Source organism: Sorghum bicolor, chromosome 9, assembly GCF_000003195.3.
Source record: "Sorghum bicolor cultivar BTx623 chromosome 9, Sorghum_bicolor_NCBIv3, whole genome shotgun sequence".
NCBI lineage: Eukaryota > Viridiplantae > Streptophyta > Magnoliopsida > Poales > Poaceae > Sorghum > Sorghum bicolor.
In genome coordinates, this window is record NC_012878.2 from 47,329,218 (window position 1) to 47,339,482 (window position 10,265).

Genomic DNA, 10,265 nt, shown 5'->3' on the forward strand with positions numbered 1-10,265 from the left:
GTAGAGAAAATTTCAAAATCCCTATCCTCATCTTGACCATCGGGAAAGGGGATTTTCCTCTCATCATAATCCACACTTCAATTATGAGGCCATAGAAGACTAATGACAATTGTTAAGGAGTATAGGGCTAAGATTCCTTTAGGGATTGCTTAGTTCTCGCTGTTAAGGTATAATAATCAATGATATTAGTGCAATCTCCCAGTCTAGGGTTTCCCTCTTGTATCTCCCATGTACTTTATAAAGTTATCTTAAGTGCTAAACCATAAGAAGTTGGTCACCTATTGTAGTTTAGCATTTAGGTCATTTGTAGACGGTGGTTAAACAGAGTTAAACAGCGTAATAGATTTTGTATAGTAAGTAGTAACGCTAGAATATACATTTTTATGTGTGCAAAAGTCAAATATGTAATAATTATTCTATTAAATAATTCTTATTGGAAGAAAACTAAATGCCACTTCACCTTCTACACTTACGATGTGAATTATCTAGATATTGTAGTTGCAATGCTCCTATTTACTAATTGGTAAATTAAATGGTCATTTACCACATTTAACTTGATTATGTTTAGACTATTTAGATGGGTATAAATGGTCCAACAATTTAATTTGATGTTTAGGGCCTAAATGACATAGGCAGCCTTCATTTACCATTCAAACACACTAAATGACCATTTAGGTGAATAGAATATATATAGTCGACATTGGACCTCAATACAATCATCCAATTCAACCTCCCTTATTCGTAAGATGGTATCATAGGTCTAGGTTTTGTGAATCGACCACTACCTCCCTGCTATGCTCCCCATAAGAGAATCCATTGCCACTCCCAAGGACATCTTTGTAGATCTTTTTTGTCCTACAACAGTATCATAGATCCATCTTCAGGACGTCCACTCCCATCATAGTGGGACTATAATGGGTTCGATTCCACGACAGTGATTAGTGATCTGAACGTGGGTTCATGCATGTGATTTCAGTGGCATAAACACTTAAGACACAAAGGGTTTATGTTAGTTCAGGCATGTAATCCGTACATCTGGCAGTGGTGTTCATTCTGTTAGAATGTTTAATCATGTTCTTACTAGAGAGAGAGAGAGAGAGAGAGAGAGAGAGAGAGAGAGGTGGTAGGAGAGCACTACGCCGGTGATTGTAACACCCTAAAATTTGCTTGCTTTTAAAATAGATGAATTTGAATTAATTAAATAATTTTTGTGAGCATTATAATATAGAAAAAAAAATAATAAATAAAGTTTGGGATAATAAAATTTAATATAAGTCTAGAAACATGTTGATGCATTCATGCTGCAGCACATATTTTTATGATGTGTGAATTTGTGCAAAGAAATTTATTCAAAATTCAATTTGAAAGAAGCTTTGAAAATTAGTTTGAAAAATTGTTTTGGAAAAAAAAAAGAAAAATGGAATTCCTTTTCTCTCCCTTCTCTCTTATTCTCGGCCTGCTAGGCCCAACTCTCACCCGCGCCCCCTTTTCTCTCTTGGGTCAAGGCCCAGCCGATAGCCCCCTCCTTTCCTCTTCTCTCTCACCGCCATACGGGACCCACCTGTCAGATCCATCCCCTCCCTCCAACCGTTCCCGCGCTCCCATCACGGCAGTGAAGAAACCGTCGGCCGAAGCCGCGCGCCCCGCTCCCACTCTCCCACGTTCTCCCCGTGCCTCGCTCCCTTTGAGTCGTGCCTGAGCCCGCGCCGTTGCCCCGCATTCATTTCTCCCCCAGACCCCGCTCCCTCTCTCTCCCGGCACTTTGCATCTCGCCGAGCCGCCCGCCATCGCCATTAGCGCCCACTGTTTCTCTAAGGCCATCAAAAACCGCTTGGCGAGCTCCGCAACGCGATCACGAAGCCGTAGGTGCACCTTCCCCTCATTTTCCCGATCTCGGGGTTGTTCTTAACACTGCAGAACGCGCGCAGGGAGTTGCCGTCCGTCGGTTCGTGTGGTGTGCTCGCTCCAAGTTGTCCTCACTTTCGTTTTTGCCTTAGGTGAGTTCCCCTTGCCTCCCTCTATCTCCCCATGCTCTCGGATTTGAGTTTGGTGCTCTAGAACGTTGTCCCGACGAACTCCGGCGGGGCTCGGTCTTTTCCGGCCATGGAGCCACCGTGGTCTCCCTTCTGTTCCGGCCAGCACTCTCTCCCTCCCCCTGAATCGTTCCTCGGCCCTTAGATCTAAAATCAACGGCTATGATTAGAACTTACCCCTTCATGGGGATTTTTATTAAAGAGTCCCTGAAATCTTTACAAACCAACCCGCGGTCCAAAGCGCATAGGAGGAATACGCTTTTCAGATTGGAAAACGTAATTCAGTTCGGGTTGTTTCAAAAGACGTTTTCAGTAATTACCAAATTGCCACTGATTTTCTTTAGCTCATAAAATGTGCGTTTTAACTCTGATTTGACCCGTTCAAATTGCGTTAGATTCGTTTTCGCGAGATCTACGTGTTAGTAAACTTGGTTTAACAATTTGTATCATTTTAATTTTGTGACCCTATTTAATTAATTACTTTTCTAAAGAAAATGTTAGAAAATTCATATCTTCTCTGTTTTAGCTCCGATTCGATCCGTTCAAGTTGCGTTAGTTTTATAATTTCATAAGCTTCGCGTTGGTACCTTTGTTGGCTAGAGTCACCACTGTTAGATTCCCTAGTTAATTACAAGTCCGTAAACTACTGTTGAAATCCCGTTAAAGCGTAACTTTCGCGTCGTAACTCCGTTTTTCGTGAATTTCCCGTTGACGTGATCGTAGCAGCACGTAGATGATTTTGGAAAACTTTTATTTAAATTTATTTACTGCTGGTGTACTGTTCTAATTATAATTTTGTTTGCTTCATGTATGTTTGTCCCCGATTGCTTGTGTGTTGATGATCGATGATCGAGTCTAGTCGGTGAGCTTTACTTCGGTAATCAAGATCAGAGCCTTGGAAGCAAGTAAGATCAACAGGAGCAATTGGATTCAAGGCAAGTATAGCATTTGGATTTTAATTCTATGACTATGATCTTGTGACTAGATTAATATAAAGCAACAAATGATAATAATGACTTTTTAGCAACTTGAGGATTTATTCGTAAGTGATAACCGGGATGAAAGTGCAACCATGAGGGCTATAATGGCTCTGGCTTTGGTCAAGTATGAGTAATTTTTCTAGCTTGTTAGAGGTTACCCGTGTGGCGCAAATGGGGGATAGCAGACCGTGGATTCCCTGCGAGTGGTAGAATCACACGGACTGACTACTGAAACCAAGCGGCCCTAACTTGTTAGACGAACCTTTGAAAGACTTCATAGTGATCCCTACCGACCTACCTTGGTAGTGGGTTACGAGGCTGATCACCTCAGGCGAAAGGGTAAATCATGACTCATGGGTAAAGATGTACAACCTCTGCAGAGTGTTAAAAACTGGTATACTAGCCGTGCTCACGGTCACGAGCGGCCTTGGGAACTCTTACATTAAGGGTGATGAATCTTGTGTTAAGAAACTCATTGATTATTGTTTAATGCTCTATATTATTTATGTCACATTGATCATGAGATTGTGGGATCTATACAATCTAGTTGTTATACTTGCGGAGTTCGTCATGGACTCACTCTTGCTATCTCCCCCACACCTCAGGAGAAGTTTTAGGCTTGTGATCAACCAGTCAGTTGGATCCTGTAGAGTGAGGTTAACACCCGAAGTTTGGAGTTCTCTTCCGTGTTTGCTGCCCAAGGTTGTTTCTAATTTATTATCTACGCTATATAACTTATGCGTTGTCCTTTGATATTACCCCTTATTTGTAGCTATATGTGAGGCTTGTCTTCTAAAACTCACATATGGTGCATATCTGATTTTGTTCTTAAAATCGGGTGTGACAGTGATCTAGGGTTTGATCACTTCAATTAGGTAATATATACAAATTGGCCTACATATCATATAAACAAGGCCATGGAGGAAAATGGGGATGGTACTGCTCCATGGATGAGGATAGATTTTCCTATTTGCGTCCTTGTAGGAATAAAACTCCCCCTCCCCATCCTCTAATAGGTGAATTCCTCACAGGAAAATAGGAATTGGACCATTGTCATCTCTAGTCTTACCCCACTTGTCTTCCTAGTTTCTAATGGAATGTTGGAGCTAGTTTCTAATGACAGCTATGATTTGCACTTTAGTGTGTCAAATTTAGACGGATACAGTAGAAATGAGTATAATCAAACAATTTTAGTAATAACTTTATGGTAACGGCTGTAAGAAAGATTGTTCAATGTTCGAAGTATCTTATTATCGAAAGATAAGCGACTACATTGAAAACAAAAGTTTTGTTTTGCAAGTTAATCTTATAGCCTAGTTATATTTTTAAAACAAAAGGTTCTTCTACTAGTGTAGATTTTTTAGCATCACATGATTGTGCCCATTAATAGCAAAATAAGTTTTCTTCAAGAAACTTGTATCAGGATTCAGGACTCACAGTATTCTGTCGCAAGGAATCATTCTGGTCTCTGGACACATGGTTTGACGTTAACCACTTCTCCTCATTCCATGAGAACCATATTAGTACTGATCCATCCTGAGGAATTGACATGTATAACATGAGCGAGAAGATGGCAGACTAAACAAAATGTGTTCAGGAAATTGAGAATAGAGCTCACACCGTAAAGTCCAAGAACACAAAATTTTGGCTTCCTTCTATGCCCAAATTCCAATAGGTATGCCCCTTTCTTGAGAACAATGATAACCTATAGAAATACCATGTAACGGTGAAAGTTTCATGGAATAAAGAATGTGTTTTGAGTAATATGATCACCCATATTTTCGCATACCCTGGCTTTGTAGCTTGAACTCAAGTTATAAAGTGGGGAAAAAATAACAACATGCTCTCTAGATAGCAACGGGAAAAAAAGAGGTTAGTTTCACACAAGGTTACCGATTTCTCAGAAGTTCCGGTGAAAATTTTCCTATTGCTTGTCCAGACAAATTTGGCAATAGAATATTCAGAACATTCTGGTTTTTGGAGCTGAAAAAATTTGGTGTAAATACTACACAAGACGTTGTGGAATTATGAAGACATTGGTTCTTTGGATTTATTATTAGAAGGGTCTCTGATCTTTCATTAGCATAAATTTTGGCCAAAAAAATACATTAGTACTACGGACAAGATTACTTCTGAAGTTGTGGTAGGAAAACAAAACAAACAAACAACAACATGATAGAATATGCAAGTAGTAGTGTTTTCTAGTAACCATTACTCAACGTGACACTGCTAAAGCATAAACACCCAGGGGCTGAGCAATAACTGGTGCTAGGAGGGTGTAGCACAGGTTTTGCATCTAGATCCGTTCCGGCTCATCAAGGAATTCCTGTGGTAGCATGCACTAATCAATCCCACCACGCCATTCTTGGAGCAGTCGCGAGTCATCAGCGACTTGATGCATCGCTAGCTCTATTGAGTAGATCGATATATTGGACACACGTAAATGTTGTTGCTTCCGCTCCTCTTCCTTTCTTGCTCCAGATTCCTCTGTTATTTCTTTTTCTATTTTTCTCTACCATATTTAGGATACGTGCTTATATAAAGTTAGTTCCTTTTTAAAAAAGACTAAGGGTGTTCAAAAAAAAAGACTAAGGGTAATTAAAATTCAGCCTACACTTTTTCGTATGCTGCTGAAAACCAGTAAACCATATGATTTATTTAAAGGCTCAGCACTCAGCGTTTTGGGCTCTCCCAACACCGGATTTTTTTTTTCATTGTTCCTTCCTCCTCTCGTATAACTACGGCAACAGACCCTACTGCCCGTGGCAACCTTCGTCATCTTCTCCCCCCTCTCGTCGCCGCAATGGCTATGGGTGCGCCCCTGTGTTAACCTAGTCCATCCGCCTCCTAAGCCACCGGAACCCTAACCACTGTCCTCCCGCCGTCCCCACTGCTGGTTGGCTGGCTTGCCTCTCCCGATCAAGCCCCTTCTAAGCTTGTTAGATTTGGAGAAAAAGTGAGGGAGAGGAAGAGAAGAGAAAAAATCGAGTATTCGAATACTTGAACATAGGACGAGGAAAAGTTATGAATATCAATTTTAGAGATAAATTATAGAAACCCGCGGCAATGCACGTCCCACGGTCAAAGATCTATATTCATAAGAGAAAGATAGGCAATATAATAAATTCAGCAACAACTTTGTAGTCTAGCACCCCTTTTCTAGCTTTTTGCCTCCGCCCGCTGGTAACACCTCCGGGACAAACAGAAAATAATTTTTACATGTACTCGGTGCAAGAAATAGCTCAGAGAAGCCTTTTCTTTTAGTTATTATCGCCTAGCTTGCCAACGGAAACTGATATATTCTTCTTCTTTTTTGTTCTACCAAGTACCAAATAGCAGTCTTTGCTCGGGAAGGCTAGAAACATTATTGCTTAAGATGTACTGATGCAACCCAGTGTTGGCCACTTCTTTGAAAGCAGCTTTCACCCTACACATAGCCAGTGTTTGACAATACCAGACCAGTGATTCGACGATGCGGACAAGATTAGACGAAAGCATTCGGTACTAAAGAATCTGATACTACTGCAGTCTATCCGCAGAAAACAGAGCCAAGAATGAAGCTACCAAATCCATGCCCCATGCCAACAGATTATACAGTTCAATTGTAGTTCTCCAATGGCTGAGAACTAACAGATCGAAACCCTGACACCACTAACTAGAGCAGAGTTGACGAAAAGAAGCCCAACCACGACTACTGGAGCAGAATTCACGCCATAAAAAAAACAAAATGAACACACTGTCGAGAGCATCCATCGATTTCATGGCCCCCCAAAACAAGGAGCTAAGGCAAGAAAAAAACATAGACCACACCACGAAGATCGAAGAATTCTAATAGTATTTTGACAAGGCAAAGAGGAGCGGAGACCGAGGATCCAGGCGCAAACCTGATCGACGTCGCTCTCCATGGAGCCGGCAAGGCCAACATGGATCCTGCGATGCGCTCAGCATCTCCACGCGTGGCAGCCTTCCTCAACGCCACCACACCACCCAACACAACGGCCAACCCACGACGGTCGCCACCGCCCCCTGCCATGTGCATCACGCCTGTGTAGACGGACGTTGCGGAGTCAGCGACGGCGAGAGGGCTAGGACACGGATCGTGATTCAAGAGTGCGAGATCCTAGCTCGGAGAAGAGGGAGATTTGGCAAGGCTTGAGAGTGATCGTGATTTTAGGAGTGTTCGGAGAAGAGATGAGAGAGATTTGGCAAGCCTTGAGAGTGTGAGAATAGATAGATAGATAGATAGATAGATAGATAGATAGATAGATAGATAGATAGAGTAGCACGAGGAGGAGCAGGGTAGGGGAGGCCAGGCATTTTCTATCTTGTGGCCTTTTTGGCTTGGGAGTTTGTTGTTGCCTGCGTCCGTGGTGTGACTTGGAGCACTGTAACACTTGCTCTGCTATCTGCACAAGAGTTGTCGACGGCAAGGCAAGCATCTTCTGTACTTACCCGTCTGATGGTGTGGCTATGACCTATGGGCTGTGGTGGGCTGCCTTGCAAGGCGGACCAGCGCTAAGGGAAGAGTTAGAGCAGTATCACTAAATCTTCAAGCAGAGATCTTTTAGATAGATATAAAATCTGACCGATAGATAGATAGATAGATAGATAGATAGATAGATAGATAGATAGATAGATAGATGAGTTTTTAACTCAAAGCTTTATACCCAAAGGAAAAAAAACAAGAAGAAAGAGAGCTTAACAAGGACTAGAAAATATAAAAAGATTAGCTAGCTGCCAAATTTTTTGTTCCTCAATGCTTTCGACTTGTTTTGTCTTCACGAGATACGTGGTGCCATATTTCGTTGGTTAAGAGCAAGAGAGCATGTTTAGTAACCCCGAGCCGTTCATTCAATCAGGTTGCCAAACAAGCTAGCCCCAAGCATTGGAAGCATGCTTAACAAAAGTACCTTTCCACGTCATTGCATATATTACTATAGAAGTGCTTTCACTTTAATCCGATTTCTGGACGACGAAGCAGCTTCTTAGTTTGGACTCTCTAATAATAAATCTCTAATGATACACTTTAGATTTTGATTTCATGCATGTTATATTTTTTCTACATATAAAACAGGAGAAGAGGGGATGTGGAAAAAGAAAAATAGCTTTCTATGAAGCTATTTAACAGTGTTTTTTCATAATAAATCAGTAAACAATATTTATAAGCCAAACAAACAGATACGTCTTATATATATATATATATATATATATATATATATATATATATATATATATATATATATATACAGTAACCAAGGATAAATTAAGCCACGGATGGTGGCTGGGGAGCACAGTACACGTGACTAAGTGAGTCCGCCAATGCAACAAAGACATGAGTTTAGTCAGGTTTAGAGCTAGCAAATAATTACTAATTAAATAATTGAAGAAGTCATCTATTACGACCCTCTCTGTTCTAAAAAATGATTTTGAGGTAGTGTTAAATATACTGATCTTAAATTTTATCTAGTTTATTATAAAAATATTAATATTTATCATACTAGACAAGTATCCTTAGATATTTTATAAGATGTATTTATTATATTATATATTAAAGTTATAAATTATAAATCGCTTTGACTTTTTTGATAGATTCATTTTGCTATGTATCTAGATATACGTTCTATCTAGATACATATAGCAAAATGCCAACCCAAACATATATTCTTTTTTTTTGTTCTACCAAGTACCAAATAGCAACCTATGCTCGGCAAGGCTAGAATCATATTATTGCTTAAGATATACTGATACAACCCACTGTTGGCCACTCCTCTCAAAGCAGCTTTCACCATACACACAGCAAGTGTTTGACAACACTAGACCAGTGATTTGATGATGCGGACAAGATTAGAGAAAAGCATTTGGTACTAAAGAATCCGATACTACTGCAGTCTCTCCACGGAAAACAGAGCCAAGAATGAAGCTACCAAATCCATGCCCCATGTTCAACTGTTGTATCTCTAATTGCTGGGAACTAACAGAAGCCCTGATCTACATCACTAGCTAGAGCAGAGTTGACGAACACAAGCTCTTCCACTACTACTTTAGCAGAATTTAGCGCAATAAAAAACAAAAGGAAAACACGTTGTTGTGAGAGCATCCATCGATTTTGTGGCACACAAAAACAAGGAGCTAAGGAAAGAAAAACGAACATAGGCCGCGCCAGGAAGAATTCAACAGTATTTTGACGAGGCAAAGAGGAGTGGGGATCCGAGATGCAAAACCTGATCGAGTCGACGACGCCGCTCTCCACAGATCCAGCAACACCGAAACGGATCCTGCGATGCGTTCAATATCTCCACGGCGGCAGCCTTCCTCATCCTCACCGCACCACCCAATACGACGGCCGATCCCCGACACTCGCCACCACCCCTGCCGCGTGCGTCGTGCTGGGGGCTAGCTAGGACATGGATCGGGATTCAGGACTGCAGGATCCTAGCTCGGAGATGGGATGAGAGAGGTTTGGCGAGGCTTTAGACATGAGGAGGAGCGGGGGAGGGGAGGCCAGCTGCTTTCTATCTCGTGGCCTTTTTTATTTTTGTTGCGTGTGCGGTGTGACTTTGTGCACTGCAGCTCTTGCGGGGCTGTCTGCGGAAGAGCCGTTGATGCAAGGCATGTCTGGTGGTGTGGCTGTCACCTGTGGGCTGCAGTGCAACTGTGCAAGGCGGACCACAGCGCCACGAGGAGAGTTGGAGCAGTATCACTAAATCTTCACAAGAGATCTTTTAGATAGATATAAAATCCAGCCTCTATATACACATGATATATATATATATATATATATATATATATATATATATATATATATATAACCAAAAGACACACGAGTTCTTTGACTCCAAGCCCGAAGGAAAAGAAAACAAGACAACAAGAAAGAGAGCTTAACAAGGACTAGAAAGACTAGCTGACAAATTTCTGGTTAAGAGCAATGTTTAGCAACCCCGAGCCGTTCATTTAATCAGGTTGCCGAAACAAGGCCCAAGCATTGGAAGCATGCTTAACAAAAGTAGCTTTCCACGTCATCGCATATTCTTAGAAGTGCTTCCGCTTAATCGATTTCTGGACGACGAAGCAGCTTCTTAGTTAGGGCTTTCCAGACTCTAATGATACACCTCGACTATCTTATAGATTTCGATTTCATGTTATATTTTTTGTGTCTACATCTAAAAGAGAGATGAGATGTGGAGAAAGAAAAATAGCTTTTTATGAAACGTTTAAATTGTAAATAATATAATGTCTTATAAAAAAACCGAGG

General features: G+C 41.1%; 1 protein-coding gene across 14 annotated transcripts in view; it reads right to left on the reverse strand.

The window, feature by feature from the left end:
- Positions 1-9,587, reverse strand: part of LOC8077951 — a 53,887-nt gene extending 44,300 nt beyond the window's left edge. For 2 of the 14 annotated variants that reach the window (XR_002447491.1, XR_002447492.1), the window contains exons 1-3: positions 9,235-9,576; positions 4,634-4,718; positions 4,451-4,549 (exon numbers count right to left, since the gene is read on the reverse strand). Coding sequence is in view for 6 of the 14 variants with exons in the window: in XM_021447343.1 (XP_021303018.1) it covers positions 4,451-4,549; positions 4,634-4,718; positions 6,898-7,052 (339 nt within the window). In the remaining 8 variants the exon portion in view is untranslated. Of the gene's footprint in view, positions 1-4,450; positions 4,550-4,633; positions 4,719-6,897; positions 8,158-9,234 lie in introns of those variants that run through there. The other 12 variants (XM_021447343.1, XM_021447344.1, XR_002447488.1 and 9 more) reach the window with 11 other exon arrangements.